The sequence below is a fragment of the Phyllostomus discolor genome, chromosome 6 (genome assembly GCF_004126475.2).
Source record: "Phyllostomus discolor isolate MPI-MPIP mPhyDis1 chromosome 6, mPhyDis1.pri.v3, whole genome shotgun sequence".
Taxonomy (NCBI): Eukaryota; Metazoa; Chordata; class Mammalia; order Chiroptera; family Phyllostomidae; genus Phyllostomus; species Phyllostomus discolor.
Window position 1 is genome coordinate 171,001,307 of NC_040908.2, and position 21,890 is coordinate 171,023,196.

A 21,890-nucleotide genomic window follows, 5' to 3' on the forward strand; every position below is an offset into this window, starting at 1 on the left:
GGCACCAAAGGGTGAGGAGCCGGCAGAGGGGCCGCTTCGAGTGGGGCCTGGGGGGTGAGCCTCTGGGACCACGGGTGTGAGCAGAGACCAGACCTGCCCAACAGCCCATGGGAGGACGGCCGGGCCGGGCTCACCACCCCGTCGGGAAGGTGGATCCTGCCCCCACAGCCACCGTGACCCACGTCACCCGGGCGTTTCTCTGGCCATGGCCGCCGTAGCCCCGGGTTCTCTGGGAGGCTGACGGGCGGGGGAAGAGAAGCAGAACCTCAGAGGGGAGCCCAGCGGGCTGAGCTGGGAGCACAGGGTGCAGCCGGAGAGAGGGGTCCCGCCCCACAGAACTCCTCCCCCGCCGTTCCGTCCCCCACCTGCCCCCAGACCACCGGAGTCCCTTGGGCCCAGGGCTCGCCCTCGCCTCCCCATGGCCACCCCCGGGGTGATCCATGCAGGGGCCCGGCCGCCCCAGACCCATGCGAGCCTGCCCAGAGTCGGCTGGGCCCGCAGCCTGTTTACCCCGTGGCGGCGTCTGTCCTGCACTCGGGGTCCCCCGCCAGCCTCGGGGGGCTGGCACGCCTGGGGGGGGCAGGAGAGAGGGGAGCCTGGAGGGCCGACTGGCCCTGACCACCCCCCCATGCTCCCAGCCCACCCGGCTGCCATCTCAAGGCCTCAGGCCGCGCTCCCAGCCCACGCGCGTGTGAGAGCGGGTGTGCGCACCTCCCCTTCCTGGGGGCTCTGGGAGCAGGGGCCTCGCCCCCACTGTGTCTCCTGCGCCCGGCGGGTGGCAGGCACACACCGGTGCCCACCCCACGGGTCTGGTGAGTGGCCGAGCGAGCGAGTGGACGGACGGACGGAGGAGGGAGGGGACGGGAGAAGTCAGAGGTGTGGAGAGCACACCGGGGCTGGGCTCCGGCGGGGGGCCAGCGCGCGGCCCCCACCCAGCCTCGGCCCTGCTCACGGCTCAGCTCTGAGCGCCAGGGCAGAGGCGGCCGGTCCCAGCACTGACCGTGCGCCCTGTCCACGCAGGTCTGGACGACACCTCCTCCACCCACCCAGGCCTCCAGGGGCCGAAGAACTCCTCACAGACAGGTGAGGGCCACGGCCCCGCCTCAGGGTGGCCAGGACCTGGGTTTTCCTCGAGGGGCATCAGTCACAGGAGGGCCCTGGCCAGCTGTTCCCCAGGGGGATGGGCCTGTGCTGCCGGGCGGGGGGAGGCCATGGCGCAGGGGCTGGGCTACAGCGTGTGTCCCACAGCACCCAGCACTGGTGACACGGAGACCCCGACCTGGGGCCTCGGGGGACAGGCCCCGGCCCTGGGTGTGGGGTGTGGCCTCATTCCCCCGCCCTGGGAGGGTCTGGGGTGGACGGCACTTGTCTCTGAGCTGAGCGTGGGGTCCCCAGGGGCCCGGCTCTTGCAACCAGGCTGCCTGGAAGCCCCCGGGCCAGCCGGGGGGCTCAGAACTCTGCAACCCCCCCCCCGCTCCCCACAGCTCCGGGCAAGGGCTGGTGCTCCACGTGGGGGGCCGGCCACTTCTCCACCTTCGACGGCCACGTGTACGACTTCGAGGGGACCTGCAACTACGTCTTCGCGGCCATCTGCAAGGACACCTCGCCCACCTTCAGCGTCCAGCTGCGGCGAGAGCCTGGCGGCAACATCTCCCGGGTCATCGTGGAGCTGGGGTCCTCTGCGGTCACCGTGCAGCAGGGGGGCGTCTCCGTCAGGGACGTGGGGTAGGCGGCAGGGCCGGGCATCTGGGGGCCGCGGGAGGGTGTGGTCGGTGGACCGAGGCGGCCGCCGCTGACCGCTGCCCCCCCACAGAGCCGTCAGCCTGCCCTACACCAGCAACGGGCTGCAGATCACCCCCTTTGGCCAGAGCGTGCGGCTGGTGGCCAAGCAGCTGGAGCTGGAGCTGGTGGTGGTGTGGGGCCCGGGTGCCCACCTCATGGTGAGGGCGTGGCTGGGGTGGGGGCAGCTGCACCTGGGGGCGGGCGCCTGATGGGCAGAGCTGAGGGGCTGCCCCCCTTGGAGTAGGGGCCCTGACCAGCCCCCCAGCCCCAGCCAGGAGCCTGGGTGGGCCTGGGCTTGGCCGGCAGCTCAGCTCCCTCTTTTGAAGGTGAAGGTGAGGGCCATCCAGGGGGAAAGGCGGTCCCCGGGGGAGGGGCGGGGAGGGCAGCCACGACCTACACGCGGGGGGTGTCCCGGGGCCTGCAGTGGGCTCGGCGCCCCGGGGCCCAGCAGCCCCGCCCCCTCACGCCCAGCGGTGCCGCCCCGCCACCCCAGGTGCTGGTGGAGGACAAGCACAGGGGCAGGATGTGCGGGCTCTGCGGGAACTTCAACGGCAAGAAGAGCGACGAGTTTCTGAGCGAGGACGGTAGGTGTGGGCGGGCCGGGGCCCCGGGGCGGCCGGCCCCGTGGTGCTGACCCGGACCACCCCCCCCCACCCCGCAGGCAAGCTCCTGGAGCCCCACAAGTTCGCGGCCCTGCAGAAGCTGGACGACCCCAACGAGATCTGCACCCACGAGGCCGTGCCCAGCCCCCGGGTCCTGCGGGCAGAGCATGTGCGTGAGGGGGCGGGCTACCCAGGGCCCCGGCGCCCCTCAGCCACGGGGGGCCAGCTGCAGCCTTCCAGGGCAAAACACTGGGTGTGGGCCGTGGCCTCCCCCCCCGCCGTGACCTGGTGGCCCTCTGCCCAGGCCCGGACCTGCGCCCAGCTGCTGACCCTGGTGGCCCCCAAGTGCCACGTGCCCACGGAGCCCTTCCTGCGGAGCTGCCAGGCAGACCTGGCCACGTGTGCCCAGCCGGGCCAGCAGGGCTGCGGCTGCGCCACGCTGTCCGAGTACTCGCGCCAGTGCAGCCTGGCCGGCCAGCCCGTCAGCCGCTGGCGGGGCCCGGGCCTCTGCTGTGAGTCCCGAGGGCGGTGGGGGTGGGGGGTGGGCAGGACCCCGAATGCCACCTCCTCCGAGAGGCAGGAGGCCTGCGGCAGGAGGGGCTGGGCGGGGCCGGGGGCGCCTGCCTCCTCACCGGGGCCCCACGTGCCTGCAGCCCTGGGCCCGTGCCCGGCCAACCAGGTGTACCAGGAGTGCGGCGAGGCCTGCGTCAAGACCTGCTCCAACCCACAGCACAGCTGCGCCGGCTTCTGCACCTTCGGCTGCTTCTGCCCGGAAGGTGAGGCGTCGCTCCCCTCGACACCCCCCCACCCCCCTATGAGCCAGAGGCAGGGAATCGGCCCCCACCCCACCCACCCAGCACAGGGCCCTGCCGGGCACACGGGGACCAGAAACCGCCTGCCACCCCCGAGTGTGCCTGTGGCCACAGGTGCGAGCGCACGGCACAGTGAGCTGGCGTCCACGGCAGGAGGGTCCGAGAGGCAGCGGGGAGGCGGGCTCTGAGCCTGACCAGAGGCGGGGCCTGGGCTCACGTGGGCGCGCAGACGGAAGTGGGGACCAGGGCCTCCTGAGGCACCGGCCGGGGGAGTGAGTCTCTGCCACGCAGCCCAGGAAGCCCCCCTTCTGCAGGCACGGTTTTCGATGACGTTTCCAAAAACCTCGCCTGCGTGCCAGTCGCCCAGTGCCCCTGTGCGCTGGGCGGGGTGGCCTACGCCCCCGGGGAGGTCACTGCGGACGCCTGCCGCACCTGGTGAGTGCGGCGGCCCGTGGGGGCCCGAGGCCGGGAGGGGACGTGGGGGGCCCGGGCGCCAAGCGGGCAGCAGAGGCAGCCAGCTCTGCTGGCCCAGAGCACCCTGGGGTGCCACCTGGCCCCGCAGCCCTGACCACCACTCCGGGCGGCCCTCCCCACCCACAGCCAGTGCACCATGGGACGCTGGAAATGCCAAGAGCGGCCCTGTCCCCGGAGCTGCGCCCTGGAGGGCGGCTCCTTTGTGACCACGTTCGACGCCAGGCCCTACCGCTTCCACGGGACGTGCACCTACATCCTCCTCCAGGTGGGGTGGGCCCGCCACAGGGACTCGCCCAGGGGTCACCCACGGGTGGGGGTCTCACCAGGGGTCCCGCCCAGAGGGGTCGGCCTGGGGTGGGGGTCTCACCAGGGGTCCCGCCCGGAGGGGTCGGCCTGGGGTGGGGGTCTCACCAGGGGTCCCGCCCGGAGGGGTCGGCCTGGGGTGGGGGTCTCACCAGGGGTCCCGCCCGGAGGGGTCGGCCTGGGGTGGGGGTCTCACCAGGGGTCCCGCCAGGAGGGGTCAGCCTGGGGTGGGGGTCTCACAAGGGGTCCCGCCCGGAGGGGTCGGCCTAGGGTGGGGGTCTCACCAAGGGTCCCGCCCGGAGGGGTCAGCCTGGGGTGGGGGTCTCACAAGGGGTCCCACCTGGACAGGTCAGCCTGGGGTGGGGGTCTCACGAGGGGTCCCGCCAGGGGGCTCACTGGCAGCCCCAGCCCTCCGAGCTCACTGCTCTCCCCCCAGAGCCCACAGCTCCCCGACGGGGGCTCCCTCATGGCGGTGTACGACAAGTCTGGGTACTCGCACTCGGAGACCTCGCTGGTCGCGCTCATCTACCTGTCCAGCCAGGTGAGGCCACCGCCTGCAGCCGCCGCGCCCGCCCAGGCCCCCGGGCAGCCGTGCGTCCCCGCCGCGTCCCCCTCCTGCCGCTCCCCACATGGCCGCAGGTCCCCGCGCCCCTGGCGCCCCAGTGACTTGGCTCGTCCCCCCCTCCAGGACAAAATCGTGATTTCCCAAGACGAGGTGCTCACCAACAACGGAGACACCAAGTGGCTGCCGTACAAGACCGGTGCGTGGGCAGCCCCCACCCGGCCCCGGGGTGAGTCCCAGGGTGGGTCCCGGGGGAAGGCCACCCGCTGAGCCCTCCACCTCCCCCCGCAGGCAACATCACGGTGTTCAGGCAGACCTCCACCCACCTCCAGATGGCCACCACCTTCGGGCTGGAGGTCGTGGTGCAGCTGCGGCCCGTGTTCCAGGCGTACATCACCGTCGGGCCCCACTTCAGGGGCCAGACCAGGGGTGAGTCCCTCCCACGCCGGCCCAGGGCCGGACTGGCGGCCGCGGCCCGCCTGGCTTGACCTGGCCGGAAGCAAAGGGGCCTCAGAGCCTCACACGGACCCGGCGGGTGCAGCTCCTCCCGGCGGCCGGCCCACCTGAAGGCCTGGCCTCTCGCCCAGAGCGTGGTCGGGGGGGGGGGGGGGGGGCGTGCAGGGCAGGGCAGGGCAGGGCAGGGGTGCAGGCCAGCCCGGCCTCACAGCCCGGCCCACGCAGGGCTCTGCGGCAACTTCAACGGGGACACGACAGACGACCTCACCAGCAGCATGGGGGTCGCCGAGGGCACCGCCTCGCTCTTCGTGGACTCCTGGCGGGCCGGGAACTGCCCAGCCGCCCTGGAGCGTGAGACGGACCCCTGCTCCATGAGCCAGCTCAACAGTGAGTGCCCGGCCCCGGGGGGCCGCGGGGCCGGCGGGAGACCCGGGCCAGGCGGGCGGGAGACCCACCAGGCCTGTCCCCGCAGAGGTGTGCGCGGAGACCCACTGCGCGGCGCTGGTGAACAAGGGGACGGTGTTCGAGAAGTGCCACGCCGTGGTGAACCCCAAGCCCTTCTACAAGGTGGGCGGGGCCTGCGGGCAGCCCGGCGGACGGCCGTGGGGGCGGGGGCGCCTCGGGGGCTCTGGGCGGCGGGCGGGCAGGTGCCCACGCTCCCGCCCGCGCCCCTGCAGCGGTGCGTGTACCAGGCCTGCAACTACGAGGAGACCCTCCCGCACGTGTGCGCCGCGCTGGGGGGCTACGCCCGGACGTGCGCCTCCCGTGGCGTCCCGCTCCGGGGCTGGAGAAGCAGCGTGGACAACTGCAGTGCGTGAGGCCGCGTGGCGCGGGCGGCAGGGGCCCCGGGGCCGCGCGGCGGGTGGGGGGGCCACGAGGGCCCGGGGCCGGGGCCCTGCTGGCCGTCCTCTGGGGACCTGACGCCCGGCTGCCCCGCAGCCGTCCCCTGCACGGGCAACCAGACGTTCAGCTACGACAGCCGGGCCTGCGGCCGCACGTGCCTCTCGCTGTCCGACCGCGCTGCCGAGTGCCACCCCAGCGCCGTTCCCGTGGAAGGCTGCAACTGCCCGGAGGGCACCTACCTCAACCACAAGGCTGAGTGTGTGCGCAAGGCCCAGTGCCCCTGCCTCCTGGACAACCGCAAGCTCGTCCTGGCCGGCCAGTCCACCGTGGTCAACGGCGCCATCTGGTGCGTGAGGCGTCCGCCGCACGGCCCCGGAGGGCGGCTGGCCCCACCCCACCCGCGGCCCTGGTCCCAGGGCCGCCGGCTCACACGGCCTCTCTTTCAGCTACTGCACGAACGGGCGGCTGAGCTGCCCCGGGCAGTCACGGACGCTCCTGGGTACGTAGCTGGGCCAAGGCAGCGGACCCGGGCCTCGCGGAGCCCTGGCCCCCGCCAAGCGCGCCTCACCCACCCCTCTCCCCTGCAGCCTCCTGCTCAGCCCCCAAGACGTTCCAGTCCTGCAGCCAGTCCTCAGAGAGCAAGTTCGGGGCGGCCTGTGCCCCGACCTGCCAGATGTTGGCCACTGGCACCCCCTGCGTAAGCCCGGGGCAAGCGAGGGGCAGGGCGCTCCCCACGGGAGACCTGTGCCGGCCATGCCGGTGGTCGCCGCCGGCACAGGGCCTCTCCCTGGGCCGTGAGAGGCGGTCCACGGAGCCCGCAGGAGGGGCTGAGCTGCCCTCCATCCCTGCCCGCCGTGATAAGCGTGGCCACTGGGGTGGGAGGCTAGGCAGCTGGAGGGCCCTGTGCTCCATCTGTGGGGCTCCCTGAGGACTGGAGCCCCCAACTTGGGGAGGGAGAGGAGGAGCCCTACAGCCCAGCCGTGAGCCCCAGACACGCCAGAACCTTCCCTGAGGGAGGGTGGCTTTGCTGCAAGGAAGGCCGGGGCAGAGGGGACGCAGGCAGGGAGCCTGGAAGGAATTTGGGGGGGTCTCCGAGCGGCCCACGGCCGGGCCCCCCCCAGGACCGCCACCCCCCTCCCTTAGGTGCCCACCAAGTGTGAGCCCGGCTGCGTGTGCGCCGAGGGACTCTACGAGAATGCCAGCGGGCAGTGCGTGCCCCCCGAGGAGTGCCCGTGCGAATTTGCGGGGGCTTCGTACCCCCGGGGTGCCGAGCTCCACACCGGCTGTAAGACCTGGTAAAGCCACAGCCCCACCCTGGGGACCCCCGTGGCCCAAGGCTGTCCTCGGGGTCCTTCGGGGTTGGCAGGGGTCAGCATCCTGTGGGGGGGGGGGGGCGTGAGGCCCGGGCCGCTCAGAACCCCAGGGCACCTGCTCCTCCCTCAGCACCTGCTCGAGGGGCAAGTGGACGTGCCAGGACGGTGTCCACTGCTCGTCCACCTGCACCCTCTACGGAGAGGGCCATGTGGTCACCTTCGACGGGCAGCGCTTCGTGTTCCAGGGCAACTGCGAATACATCCTGGCCACGGTGAGGCCAGGGGGGGCAGGGAAGCCACAGGGGCGGGCGACGGGGAGGCCCTGGGGGTGCCGCACAGAGCTCCTGGCCGGCCACCCCTCAGCGCCCCCTCCCCACAGGACGGCTGCGGCATCGACGACCCCCGGCCCACCTTCAAGGTCCTGACGGAGAACGTGGTGTGCGGGAAGTCGGGCGTCACCTGCTCCCGGGCCGTCCGCGTCTCCCTGGGGGTGAGCAGGCGGGCGGGCGGGTGCCCCCCACGCAGCCTCTGTGCCGCTGGCCGCTCACAGCGGGCGGCGGCGTCTCCCCGGGCTGAGCAGCCGTGAGGGGTGGGACTCGGGGAGCCCTCCCAGGAGTTCGAGCCAGCCCTCAGGGCAGTAGCCATGATGTTCTGGAACCTTCTGCCCACGGCAGGCTCCAGAAGGCATGCACCAGCCCATGTGTGTCCTCAGTGGACACGTCCAGCCTGCCTGGAAGGACACGGGCGGGGAGGCAAAGCTGGCGGCATTGGGCGGCCCAGGCCCGGGGGCAGGCAGCCAGTGACGCCCCTGCCCCCCCAGGGCCTGTCCATTCTGCTGGCGGACAGGAACTACACGGTCAGCGGGGCCGAGCCCCACGTGCACTGGCGGGTCAAGGCGGGCTCCCTGCACCTGCAGCTGGACATCACCATCGGCAGCAGCTACAACCTGACCCTCATCTGGAACAAGCACATGACCGTCTCCATCAAGATCTCACGGGCCACACAGGTACGGCACGCCCCTGCCCAGGCCGTGGGGTGGGGGCGGCGGGGGGCTGCCGCGCCCGCACCCCCGCTGACCCCGGCCCCCCCAGGACGCCCTGTGCGGCCTGTGCGGCAACTACAACGGGAACATGAAGGACGACTTCGAGACGCGCGGCAGGTACGTGGCGGCCGACGAGCTGGAGTTCGTGAACTCGTGGAAGGAGAGCCCGCTGTGCGGGGACGCCAGCCTGGCGCTGGAGCCCTGCAGCGTGAACGCCTTCCGCCGCGCCTGGGCCGAGCGCAGGTGCGGCGTCATCAACAGCCAGACCTTCGCCGCCTGCCACAGCAAGGTGGGCCCCACGCCGGGGGCGGGGCCTCGGGCCGACGGGGCGGGGGAGGGGTGTGTGTGGGGGGGGGTGCGGCGGCCGCTGACGGCCGGCCCCCACAGGTGTACCGCCTGCCCTACTACGAGGCCTGCGTGCGCGACGCGTGCGGCTGCGACACCGGTGGCGACTGCGAGTGCCTGTGCGACGCCGTGGCCGCCTACGCCCAGGCCTGCCTGGACAAGGGCGTGTGCGTGGACTGGAGGGCCCCCGACTTCTGCCGTGAGTGCCCCGCCCCGCCCCCGGGGGCGGCCCCAGCGGCAGCTCCCCTCCTGGGTGGGGGTCCGGCTGAGCCCCCCCGCAGAGGGACCCCACGGGGCCCCCGGGCTGCTGCGCAGGCTCAGGGCCCCTCACGGGCGTCTGTCCTCCCAGCCATCTACTGCGGCTTCTACAACACGCACACGCGGGTGGGCGCCGGCCAGTTCCGGTACACCCAGGAGGCCAACTGCACGTGGCACTACCAGCCGTGCCTCTGCCCCCAGCACCTGCAGAGCTTCCCAGATGCCAACATGGAAGGTACGGGGCACCGAGGGAGAGGGTGGCCCAGGGGACTGACGGCTCCCCGGGCCAGGGGAGAGGGGCGTGAAGGCCAGGGCAGGACAGGTGGCGGAGGGGAGGGCCCGGAGCTAGGGGGTGGCAACAGGCAGGATGTGGGGGGTGGGGGGCGAGAGGGCCAGTGCAGGGTGGCCGGGGGCGGGGGGCGCAGGGCAACTGCCTCTGCAGCTTGGGCAAGAGGCCGGGGCGGCTGCAACAGAGGGCCGGAGCCGAGGCCCGAGGAAGGGGGCCCCGGCTCCGGCCCTGAGGCCCGTCGCTCTGGCACCGCCCCCAGGTTGCTACAACTGCTCCCAGGACGAGTACTTCGACCACAACGCGGGGACCTGCGTGCCGTGCGGTAAGTGCCGCCAGGGGGCCCGCACCCTGCGCACACCTCCGGCCGGCTCTCCAGCAGCCCCTCCCCCGGACAGCAGACATGGGGAGACCCCCTCCCCATGGGCCGAGTCCCCACACCCAGCCCCCAGCCGCTGGGTGCAGGGCAGGAGCCGCCTGGGGGCTCCGAGACTGTGACCTGGGGAGCGGCCGGGAGGGCCCAGCCGCCACTGAGGTCAGGGGCGGTGCTGAGGAGGGAGAAGATCGGGGTAAAAGGACAGAGGAGCAGGGGCTGCCTCTGCCTCTGGCACGCCCCCGGCTCAGGGCCTGGGGACGACCGGAGGGCCGGGCCGGGCCGGGCGGGTGGCAGGAGGGAAACAGCGCTGACCGCCCGTCCTCCTGCAGAGCTGCTGCCCACCAGGCCGCCGCCGCCGCCCACCACCACAGGTGACTGCACGCACACTAGGTGCCAAGGGGAACCACGCACTCTCCTCGGGCTCTTCCCGGGACGCCTGTCGGCCCAGCCTGTCTCCGCCCAGCACCCCTGGCTGGCGTGTGGGGCAGGGCTGCAGTGCACCAGGGCTGACCTGGGCCGCGCGCCCCCCGCTGCAGTAGGAACAGCTGTGCCGACCAGGAAAGCAGAGGGGAGGGCCGAGTAGAGCTTAGCTCCTGGGCAACCAACAGGCACCCAGCTGTGACCCCACGGCACGGCCACTGTCACAGCAAAGCCGCCGGGACCGCACGGTGCCTCAGAGGGCCACAGGCGCACGCCCGTGCCTTCCACTCCGTCCGCCGGGTGCGGGGGGGGGGGTGCTGCATGGCTCAGAGGCTCGGCAGGCAGGCGAGGGAGCTCCTCAAAAGGCGGTGTGCACAGCGATGGCCCCTCTGCCCTCCACAAAAGCCAAGCCAACCACGGCCCCCCCGGAGAACCACTGGCCTCCTCAGCCCCACTGTGCCCTCAGCCAGCTCACCCCCCACACCTGGGACCCCCACAATAGGCTTACACCCACAGCCACAGCCACGCCCACGGCCTCAGCACCCTCCCTGCCCAGGCAGGGACCGCCCTGACCACGCAGACAGGACGCACCGCCTCTGCTGGAGATAAGGCCGCACAGTGGGGGCAGGGCATGTGCAGGGCCACAGATGCACTCCATGGGGGCAGGGGACGGGGGTACCCCAGGAACTGTGTTTGCAGAATAAGCCAGTCACGGAACATGGCCCTTCCCTGCTGACACTGTCGCTGGAAGCGAGTGGGGCGTGCAGGGTGCAGCGAGCACATGCCAGCCCGCCGAGAAGCCGCCCCGCCCAACACAGTAGCACCCCCGTCCAGCTGCCCAGGGGCCGTGGGGGCACAAGATGTGGGTCCTGCAAGGGCAGGTGAAGAAACACCCAGTGACCCCATGAGACCACGGTCCCGGGAATGCCCCTGAGGCCAGCTGAGAGAGGACGTGAGGGTCAGCTAGAGGAAGAGAAGTGCCCCTGGCAAGGGGGTCAAGGGCACCCCGCTGGCCAGGGCCTGGTGACACAGGTGGGGCAAGGACCTCGGATCCAGCAGGGAAAGGGGGCACAGGCAGATGGTCCAGAGATGGTCTGGGCCCTGTTCTCTGCAGACTCGCCACGCTCGACCTCCACCACCACCACGCGAGCCACATCACCACTGACCCCCACCGCAACTCCCAGGACGACGGCCACAGGACCGACCGTGACACAGGCCACAACCCAGCCCACAGGACCGCCGCTCAGCACAGCCACACGATCCACAGCACGGTCGACAGCGCGCACCACAGCCGGAAGGCCAACCCCAGCGACGCCAGAGACAGCCTCAGGGCCACCCAAAAGTAAGGATACCCCACCCAGCTGTCCCCACAGAGGAGACACAGCACAGGTGTCCCGATGCCCAGCCCACCCTAGCTGGGACTGCATGCCAGAGCCTGGCCTCGGACCCCTAGTCAGGGACGCCTCCAGCCAAAAGGATGGGGGCAGCTGAGCGAGCCCCAAGCCGGAACCCACCCGCTAACCATTTTCACTCGTCATTCTTCCTGACCACAGCGCCCGCGGGCCCGTCCACCACAGCCAGGCCGCCAGGTGAGGCCACACGCACAACAGGTGAGCCCACGCCCCCGGGACTACAAACTTCCACAGTCACTGGCTGTGCAGGACAGGGCCGCAGGTCTGCCCTCAGGGCCACGAGTCCTGCAGCCAAGAACCCCATGGGGGCACTTGAGGGGAGACCAGCGCCCATCACAAATGGTCAGCAGGGGAAGCAGGGTGCCATGCAGGCCTCTGGGGGAAGCCGCACTCAAACACAAACCCCGAGGAGACAGGCACAATGAAGACACCACGAAGGAAGTCAGGGGTCAGGGTAAGAGGACACGAACACACCCAAAAAGAAAAACTCTGCAGAGAGTGGCAGGCAAGACAGGCACTCAGACTGAGAGAAAAAGAGCAGATAAAACTAACACTCGCATGATCTTCCCACAGAGCACACGATCCCTCAGCAAACCACAGACGCAACAGGCCACGAGACACGGCCGACGGAGCCGCTGAGATCAACGGGGACCACAACAGGCCAGAACCCAGAGCCCCCACACACCCACACACCCCCACTAACAGCTCCCACCAGCACTCCCCACATTCCGTCCACCTCTCCCTCCGACCCCCCGGGATCCCCGTCCACCAGCAACCACTCCGCAGGGCCCCCCACGGGAACCTCCTTCCGCACCACCACCTCCCTTCCCACGCCCTCTCACGCCTGGACCACGGCGCAGTCCACCCCCGTCCCCAACTCGGCCACCGCCCCCGTCACCCCCACCTCCCACCGAGTCATCACCCCCACCCAGCCACACAGCCACCCTCCTCACCCCTCCACCGCAGCGCCCACGGGCACCTCTGGGCCCTCCACCCACGGCCCCGGCACAGGCACCGCGGCCTCCCCCTCCACCCCTCCACGCACACTGAGCACCACCGGGACCACCCCGGCCCCTAACTCTGTCAGCACAGCCAAGACCTCCAGCTCCCTGCCGTCGGCCCCGCCTTCCGCCCCCGTCCACTCCGGGACCACCTCCACGCCACACTCCACCAGGCCACGCACGCCCACCCACGGTGCCACCGGCACCCCCGCCACACACTCGGCCAGCCCCGGCATGCCCCACACTCCGTCCACCTCTGCCTCCGCGCCCCCGGGATCCCCGTCCACCACCTCCCACTCCACAGGGCCCCCCACGGGAACCTCCTTCCGCACCACCACCTCCCTTCCCACGCCCTCTCACGCCTGGACCACGGCGCAGTCCACCCCCGTCCCCAACACGGCCACCGCCTCCGTCACCCCCACCTCCCACCGAGTCATCACCCCCACCCAGCCACACAGCCACCCTCCTCACCCCTCCACGGCAGCGCCCACGGGCACCTCTGGGCCCTCCACCCACCGCCCCGGCACAGGCACCGCGGCCTCCCCCTCCACCCCTCCACGCACACTGAGCACCACCGGGACCACCGCGGCCCCTAACTCTGTCAGCACAGCCAAGACCTCCAGCTCCCTGCCGTCGGCCCCGCCTTCCGCCCCCGTCCACTCCGGGACCACCTCCACGCCACACTCCACCAGGCCACGCACGCCCACCCACGGTGCCACCGGCACCCCCGCCACACACTCGGCCAGCCCCGGCACGCCCCACACTCCGTCCACCTCTGCCTCCGCGCCCCCGGGATCCCCGTCCACCACCTCCCACTCCACAGGGCCCCCCACGGGAACCTCCTTCCGCACCACCACCTCCCTTCCCACGCCCTCTCACGCCTGGACCACGGCGCAGTCCACCCCCGTCCCCAACCCGGCCACCGCCTCCGTCACCCCCACCTCCCACCGAGTCATCACCCCCACCCAGCCACACAGCCACCCTCCTCACCCCTCCACGGCAGCGCCCACGGGCACCTCTGGGCCCTCCACCCACGCCCCGGCACAGGCACCGCGGCCTCCCCCTCCACCCCTCCACGCACACTGAGCACCACCGGGACCACCGCGGCCCCTAACTCTGTCAGCACAGCCAAGACCTCCAGCTCCCTGCCGTCGGCCCCGCCTTCCGCCCCCGTCCACTCCGGGACCACCTCCACGCCACACTCCACCAGGCCACGCACGCCCACCCACGGTGCCACCGGCACCCCCGCCACACACTCGGCCAGCCCCGGCACGCCCCACACTCCGTCCACCTCTGCCTCCGCGCCCCCGGGATCCCCGTCCACCACCTCCCACTCCACAGGGCCCCCCCACGGGAACCTCCTTCCGCACCACCACCTCCCTTCCCACGCCCTCTCACGCCTGGACCACGGCGCAGTCCACCCCCGTCCCCAACACGGCCACCGCCTCCGTCACCCCCACCTCCCACCGAGTCATCACCCCCACCCAGCCACACAGCCACCCTCCTCACCCCTCCACGGCAGCGCCCACGGGCACCTCTGGGCCCTCCACCCACGGCCCCGGCACAGGCACCGCGGCCTCCCCCTCCACCCCTCCACGCACACTGAGCACCACCGGGACCACCCGCGGCCCCTAACTCTGTCAGCACAGCCAAAACCTCCAGCTCCCTGCCGTCGCCCCGCCTTCCGCCCCCGTCCACTCCGGGACCACCTCCACGCCACACTCCACCAGGCCACGCACGCCCACCCACGGTGCCACCGGCACCCCCGCCACACACTCGGCCAGCCCCGGCACGCCCCACACTCCGTCCACCTCTGCCTCCGCGCCCCCGGGATCCCCGTCCACCACCTCCCACTCCACAGGGCCCCCCACGGGAACCTCCTTCCGCACCACCACCTCCCTTCCCACGCCCTCTCACGCCTGGACCATGGCGCAGTCCACCCCCGTCCCCAACTACGGCCACCGCCTCCGTCACCCCCACCTCCCACCGAGTCATCACCCCCACCCCGCCACACAGCCACCCTCCTCACCCCTCCACGGCAGCGCCCACGGGCCCCTCTGGGCCCTCCACCCACGGCCCCGGCACAGGCACCGCGGCCTCCCCCTCCACCCCTCCACGCACACTGAGCACCACCGGGACCACCGCGGCCCCTAACTCTGTCAGCACAGCCAAGACCTCCAGCTCCCTGCCGTCCGCCCCGCCTTCCGCCCCCGTCCACTCCGGGACCACCTCCACGCCACACTCCACCAGGCCACGCACGCCCACCCACGGTGCCACCGGCACCCCCGCCACACACTCGGCCAGCCCCGGCACGCCCCACACTCCGTCCCCCTCCTCCCTCCGCGCCCCCGGGATCCCCGTCCACCACCTCCCACTCCACAGGGCCCCCCACGGGAACCTCCTTCCGCACCACCACCTCCCTTCCCACGCCCTCTCACGCCTGGACCACGGCGCAGTCCACCCCCGTCCCCAACTACGGCCACCGCCTCCGTCACCCCCACCTCCCACCGAGTCATCACCCCCACCCAGCCACACAGCCACCCTCCTCACCCCTCCACGGCAGCGCCCACGGGCACCTCTGGGCCCTCCACCCACCGCCCCGGCACAGGCACCGCGGCCTCCCCCTCCACCCCTCCACGCACACTGAGCACCACCGGGACCACCGCGGCCCCTAACTCTGTCAGCACAGCCAAGACCTCCAGCTCCCTGCCGTCGGCCCCGCCTTCCGCCCCCGTCCACTCCGGGACCACCTCCACGCCACACTCCACCAGGCCACGCACGCCCACCCACGGTGCCACCGGCACCCCCGCCACACACTCGGCCAGCCCCGGCACGCCCCACACTCCGTCCACCTCTGCCTCCGCGCCCCCGGGATCCCCGTCCACCACCTCCCACTCCACAGGGCCCCCCACGGGAACCTCCTTCCGCACCACCACCTCCCTTCCCACGCCCTCTCACGCCTGGACCACGGCGCAGTCCACCCCCGTCCCCAACACGGCCACCGCCTCCGTCACCCCCACCTCCCACCGAGTCATCACCCCCACCCAGCCACACAGCCACCCTCCTCACCCCTCCACGGCAGCGCCCACGGGCACCTCTGGGCCCTCCACCCACGGCCCCGGCACAGGCACCGCGGCCTCCCCCTCCACCCCTCCACGCACACTGAGCACCACCGGGACCACCGCGGCCCCTAACTCTGTCAGCACAGCCAAGACCTCCAGCTCCCTGCCGTCGGCCCCGCCTTCCGCCCCCGTCCACTCCGGGACCACCTCCACGCCACACTCCACCAGGCCACGCACGCCCACCCACGGTGCCACCGGCACCCCCGCCACACACTCGGCCAGCCCCGGCACGCCCCACACTCCGTCCACCTCTGCCTCCGCGCCCCCGGGATCCCCGTCCACCACCTCCCACTCCACAGGGCCCCCCACGGGAACCTCCTTCCGCACCACCACCTCCCTTCCCACGCCCTCTCACGCCTGGACCACGGCGCAGTCCACCCCCGTCCCCAACACGGCCACCGCCTCCGTCACCCCCACCTCCCACCGAGTCATCACCCCCACCCAGCCACACAGCCACCCTCCTCACCCCTCCACGGCAGCGCCCACGGGCACCTCTGGGCCCTCCACCCACCGCCCCGGCACAGGCACCGCGGCCTCCCCCTCCACCCCTCCACGCACACTGAGCACCACCGGGACCACCCGGCCCCTAACTCTGTCAGCACAGCCAAAACCTCCAGCTCCCTGCCGTCCGCCCCGCCTTCCGCCCCCGTCCACTCCGGGACCACCTCCACGCCACACTCCACCAGGCCACGCACGCCCACCCACGGTGCCACCGGCACCCCCGCCACACACTCGGCCAGCCCCGGCACGCCCCACACTCCGTCCACCTCCGCCTCCGCGCCCCCGGGATCCCCGTCCACCACCTCCCACTCCACAGGGCCCCCCACGGGAACCTCCTTCCGCACCACCACCTCCCTTCCCACGCCCTCTCACGCCTGGACCACGGCGCAGTCCACCCCCGTCCCCAACTCCGCCACCGCCTCCGTCACCCCCACCTCCCACCGAGTCATCACCCCCACCCAGCCACACAGCCACCCTCCTCACCCCCCCACGGCAGCGCCCACGGGCCCCTCTGGGCCCTCCACCCACCGCCCCCGGCACAGGCACCGCGGCCTCCCCCTCAACCCCTCCACGCACACTGAGCACCACCGGGACCACCCCGGCCCCTAACTCTGTCAGCACAGCCAAAACCTCCAGCTCCCTGCCGTCCGCCCCGCCTTCCGCCCCCGTCCACTCCGGGACCACCTCCACGCCACACTCCACCAGGCCACGCACGCCCACCCACGGTGCCACCGGCACCCCCGCCACACACTCGGCCAGCCCCGGCACGCCCACACTCCGTCCACCTCCGCCTCCGCGCCCCCGGGATCCCCGTCCACCACCTCCCACTCCACAGGGCCCCCCACGGGAACCTCCTTCCGCACCACCACCTCCCTTCCCACGCCCTCTCACGCCTGGACCACGGCGCAGTCCACCCCCGTCCCCAACTCGGCCACCGCCTCCGTCACCCCCACCTCCCACCGAGTCATCACCCCCACCCCGCCACACAGCCACCCTCCTCACCCCTCCACGGCAGCGCCCACGGGCCCCTCTGGGCCCTCCACCCACGGCCCCGGCACAGGCACCGCGGCCTCCCCCTCCACCCCTCCACGCACACTGAGCACCACCGGGACCACCCCGGCCCCTAACTCTGTCAGCACAGCCAAAACCTCCAGCTCCCTGCCGTCCGCCCCGCCTTCCGCCCCCGTCCACTCCGGGACCACCTCCACGCCACACTCCACCAGGCCACGCACGCCCACCCACGGTGCCACCGGCACCCCCGCCACACACTCGGCCAGCCCCGGCACGCCCCACACTCCGTCCACCTCCGCCTCCGCGCCCCCGGGATCCCCGTCCACCACCTCCCACTCCACAGGGCCCCCCACGGGAACCTCCTTCCGCACCACCACCTCCCTTCCCACGCCCTCTCACGCCTGGACCACGGCGCAGTCCACCCCCGTCCCCAACTCCGCCACCGCCTCCGTCACCCCCACCTCCCACCGAGTCATCACCCCCACCCAGCCACACAGCCACCCTCCTCACCCCTCCACGGCAGCGCCCACGGGCCCCTCTGGGCCCTCCACCCACGGCCCCGGCACAGGCACCGCCGCCCCCCCCTCCCCCCCCCCACGCACACTGAGCACCCCCCGGACCCCCCCCGCCCCCCAACCCTGTCAGCACAGCCAAAACCTCCAGCTCCCTGCCGTCCGCCCCGCCTTCCGCCCCCGTCCACTCCGGGACCACCTCCACGCCACACTCCACCAGGCCACGCACGCCCACCCACGGTGCCACCGGCACCCCCGCCACACACTCGGCCAGCCCCGGCACGCCCCACACTCCGTCCACCTCCGCCTCCGCGCCCCCGGGATCCCCGTCCACCACCTCCCACTCCACAGGGCCCCCCACGGGAACCTCCTTCCGCACCACCACCTCCCTTCCCACGCCCTCTCACGCCTGGACCACGGCGCAGTCCACCCCCGTCCCCAACTCCGCCACCGCCTCCGTCACCCCCACCTCCCACCGAGTCATCACCCCCACCCAGCCACACAGCCACCCTCCTCACCCCTCCACGGCAGCGCCCACGGGCCCCTCTGGGCCCTCCACCCACGGCCCCGGCACAGGCACCGCGGCCTCCCCCTCCACCCCTCCACGCACACTGAGCACCACCGGGACCACCCCGGCCCCTAACTCTGTCAGCACAGCCAAAACCTCCAGCTCCCTGCCGTCCGCCCCGCCTTCCGCCCCCGTCCACTCCGGGACCACCTCCACGCCACACTCCACCAGGCCACGCACGCCCACCCACGGTGCCAACGGCACCCCCGCCACACACTCGGCCAGCCCCGGCACGCCCCACACTCCGTCCACCTCCCACTCCACAGGGCCCCCCACGGGAACCTCCTTCCGCACCACCACCTCCCTTCCCACGCCCTCTCACGCCTGGACCACGGCGCAGTCCACCCCCGTCCCCAACTCGGCCACCGCCTCCGTCACCCCCACCTCCCACCGAGTCATCACCCCCACCCCGCCACACAGCCACCCTCCTCACCCCTCCACGGCAGCGCCCACGGGCACCTCTGGGCCCTCCACCCACCGCCCCCGGCACAGGCACCGCGGCCTCCCCCTCCCCCCCCCCCCGCACACCGAGCACCACCGGGGCCACCCCGGCCCCTAACTCTGTCAGCACAGCCAAAACCTCCAGCTCCCTGCCGTCCGCCCCGCCTTCCGCCCCCGTCCACTCCGGGACCACCTCCACGCCACACTCCACCAGGCCACGCACGCCCACCCACGGTGCCACCGGCACCCCCGCCACACACTCGGCCAGCCCCGGCACGCCCCACACTCCGTCCACCTCCGCCTCCGCGCCCCCGGGATCCCCGTCCACCACCTCCCACTCCACAGGGCCCCCCACGGGAACCTCCTTCCGCACCACCACCTCCCTTCCCACGCCCTCTCACGCCTGGACCACGGCGCAGTCCACCCCCGTCCCCAACTCCGCCACCGCCTCCGTCACCCCCACCTCCCACCGAGTCATCACCCCCACCCAGCCACACAGCCACCCTCCTCACCCCTCCACGGCAGCGCCCACGGGCACCTCTGGGCCCTCCACCCCCGGCCCCGGCACAGGCACCGCGGCCTCCCCCTCCACCCCTCCACGCACACTGAGCACCACCGGGACCACCCCGGCCCCTAACTCTGTCAGCACAGCCAAAACCTCCAGCTCCCTGCCGTCGCCCCGCCTTCCGCCCCCGTCCACTCCGGGACCACCTCCACGCCACACTCCACCAGGCCACGCACGCCCACCCACGGTGCCACCGGCACCCCCGCCACACACTCGGCCAGCCCCGGCACGCCCCACACTCCGTCCACCTCTGCCTCCGCGCCCCCGGGATCCCCGTCCACCACCTCCCACTCCACAGGGCCCCCCACGGGAACCTCCTTCCGCACCACCACCTCCCTTCCCACGCCCTCTCACGCCTGGACCACGGCGCAGTCCACCCCCGTCCCCCACCCCGCCACCCCCCCCGTCACCCCCACCTCCCACCGAGTCATCACCCCCACCCAGCCACACAGCCACCCTCCTCACCCCTCCACGGCAGCGCCCACGGGCCCCTCTGGGCCCTCCACCCACGGCCCCGGCACAGGCACCGCGGCCTCCCCCTCCACCCCTCCACGCACACTGAGCACCACCGGGACCACCCCGGCCCCTAACTCTGTCAGCACAGCCAAAACCTCCAGCTCCCTGCCGTCCGCCCCGCCTTCCGCCCCCGTCCACTCCGGGACCACCTCCACGCCACACTCCACCAGGCCACGCACGCCCACCCACGGTGCCACCGGCACCCCCGCCACACACTCGGCCAGCCCCGGCACGCCCCACACTCCGTCCACCTCCGCCTCCGCGCCCCCGGGATCCCCGTCCACCACCTCCCACTCCACAGGGCCCCCCACGGGAACCTCCTTCCGCACCACCACCTCCCTTCCCACGCCCTCTCACGCCTGGACCACGGCGCAGTCCCCCCCCGTCCCCAACTCCGCCACCGCCTCCGTCACCCCCACCTCCCACCGAGTCATCACCCCCACCCAGCCACACAGCCACCCTCCTCACCCCTCCACGGCAGCGCCCACGGGCCCCTCTGGGCCCTCCACCCCCGGCCCCGGCACAGGCACCGCGGCCTCCCCCTCCACCCCTCCACGCACACTGAGCACCACCGGGACCACCCCGGCCCCTAACTCTGTCAGCACAGCCAAAACCTCCAGCTCCCTGCCGTCCGCCCCGCCTTCCGCCCCCGTCCACTCCGGGACCACCTCCACGCCACACTCCACCAGGCCACGCACGCCCACCCACGGTGCCACCGGCACCCCCGCCACACACTCGGCCAGCCCCGGCACGCCCCACACTCCGTCCACCTCCGCCTCCGCGCCCCCGGGATCCCCGTCCACCACCTCCCACTCCACAGGGCCCCCCACGGGAACCTCCTTCCGCACCACCACCTCCCTTCCCACGCCCTCTCACGCCTGGACCACGGCGCAGTCCACCCCCGTCCCCAACTCCGCCACCGCCTCCGTCACCCCCACCTCCCACCGAGTCATCACCCCCACCCAGCCACACAGCCACCCTCCTCACCCCTCCACGGCAGCGCCCACGGGCCCCTCTGGGCCCTCCACCCACGGCCCCGGCACAGGCACCGCGGCCTCCCCCTCCACCCCTCCACGCACACTGAGCACCACCGGGACCACCCCGGCCCCTAACTCTGTCAGCACAGCCAAAACCTCCAGCTCCCTGCCGTCCGCCCCGCCTTCCGCCCCCGTCCACTCCGGGACCACCTCCACGCCACACTCCACCAGGCCACGCACGCCCACCCACGGTGCCACCGGCACCCCCGCCACACACTCGGCCAGCCCCGGCACGCCCCCACACTCCGTCCACCTCCGCCTCCGCGCCCCCGGGATCCCCGTCCACCACCTCCCACTCCACAGGGCCCCCCACGGGAACCTCCTTCCGCACCACCACCTCCCTTCCCACGCCCTCTCACGCCTGGACCACGGCCCAGTCCACCCCCGTCCCCAACTCCGCCACCGCCTCCGTCACCCCCACCTCCCACCGAGTCATCACCCCCACCCAGCCACACAGCCACCCTCCTCACCCCTCCACGGCAGCGCCCACGGGCCCCTCTGGGCCCTCCACCCACGGCCCCGGCACAGGCACCGCGGCCTCCCCCCCCCCCCCTCCACGCACACTGAGCACCACCGGGACCACCCCGGCCCCTAACTCTGTCAGCACAGCCAAAACCTCCAGCTCCCTGCCGTCCGCCCCGCCTTCCGCCCCCGTCCACTCCGGGACCACCTCCACGCCACACTCCACCAGGCCACGCACGCCCACCCACGGTGCCACCGGCACCCCCGCCACACACTCGGCCAGCCCCGGCACGCCCCACACTCCGTCCACCTCCGCCTCCGCGCCCCCGGGATCCCCGTCCACCACCTCCCACTCCACAGGGCCCCCCACGGGAACCTCCTTCCGCACCACCACCTCCCTTCCCACGCCCTCTCACGCCTGGACCACGGCGCAGTCCACCCCCGTCCCCCACACGGCCACCGCCTCCGTCACCCCCCCCCCCCACCGAGTCATCACCCCCCCCCCGCCACACAGCCACCCTCCTCACCCCTCCACGGCAGCGCCCACGGGCCCCTCTGGGCCCTCCACCCACGGCCCCGGCACAGGCACCGCGGCCTCCCCCTCCACCCCTCCACGCACACTGAGCACCACCGGGACCACCCCGGCCCCTAACTCTGTCAGCACAGCCAAAACCTCCAGCTCCCTGCCGTCCGCCCCGCCTTCCGCCCCCGTCCACTCCGGGACCACCTCCACGCCACACTCCACCAGGCCACGCACGCCCACCCACGGTGCCACCGGCACCCCCGCCACACACTCGGCCAGCCCCGGCACGCCCCACACTCCGTCCACCTCCGCCTCCGCGCCCCCGGGATCCCCGTCCACCACCTC

General features: G+C 73.0%; 1 protein-coding gene across 1 annotated transcript in view; it reads left to right on the forward strand.

The window, feature by feature from the left end:
• Nucleotides 1-21,890, forward strand: part of MUC6 (mucin 6, oligomeric mucus/gel-forming) — a 29,058-nt gene that overhangs the window by 1,624 nt on the left and 5,544 nt on the right. Inside the window, exons 2-31 of the mRNA XM_036030039.1 lie at nt 1,021-1,083; nt 1,485-1,725; nt 1,814-1,940; nt 2,276-2,366; nt 2,444-2,553; nt 2,689-2,896; nt 3,038-3,160; nt 3,511-3,631; nt 3,797-3,935; nt 4,410-4,514; nt 4,662-4,734; nt 4,827-4,964; nt 5,217-5,378; nt 5,464-5,558; nt 5,669-5,801; nt 5,931-6,180; nt 6,281-6,333; nt 6,422-6,531; nt 6,978-7,129; nt 7,278-7,419; nt 7,527-7,637; nt 7,968-8,153; nt 8,239-8,478; nt 8,577-8,733; nt 8,884-9,027; nt 9,341-9,403; nt 9,784-9,844; nt 10,989-11,216; nt 14,018-14,256; nt 18,494-19,237. Of these exons, the coding sequence (XP_035885932.1) occupies nt 1,021-1,083; nt 1,485-1,725; nt 1,814-1,940; nt 2,276-2,366; nt 2,444-2,553; nt 2,689-2,896; nt 3,038-3,160; nt 3,511-3,631; nt 3,797-3,935; nt 4,410-4,514; nt 4,662-4,734; nt 4,827-4,964; nt 5,217-5,378; nt 5,464-5,558; nt 5,669-5,801; nt 5,931-6,180; nt 6,281-6,333; nt 6,422-6,531; nt 6,978-7,129; nt 7,278-7,419; nt 7,527-7,637; nt 7,968-8,153; nt 8,239-8,478; nt 8,577-8,733; nt 8,884-9,027; nt 9,341-9,403; nt 9,784-9,844; nt 10,989-11,216; nt 14,018-14,256; nt 18,494-19,237 (4,809 nt within the window). The remainder of the gene's footprint in view (nt 1-1,020; nt 1,084-1,484; nt 1,726-1,813; nt 1,941-2,275; nt 2,367-2,443; nt 2,554-2,688; nt 2,897-3,037; nt 3,161-3,510; nt 3,632-3,796; nt 3,936-4,409; nt 4,515-4,661; nt 4,735-4,826; nt 4,965-5,216; nt 5,379-5,463; nt 5,559-5,668; nt 5,802-5,930; nt 6,181-6,280; nt 6,334-6,421; nt 6,532-6,977; nt 7,130-7,277; nt 7,420-7,526; nt 7,638-7,967; nt 8,154-8,238; nt 8,479-8,576; nt 8,734-8,883; nt 9,028-9,340; nt 9,404-9,783; nt 9,845-10,988; nt 11,217-14,017; nt 14,257-18,493; nt 19,238-21,890) is intronic.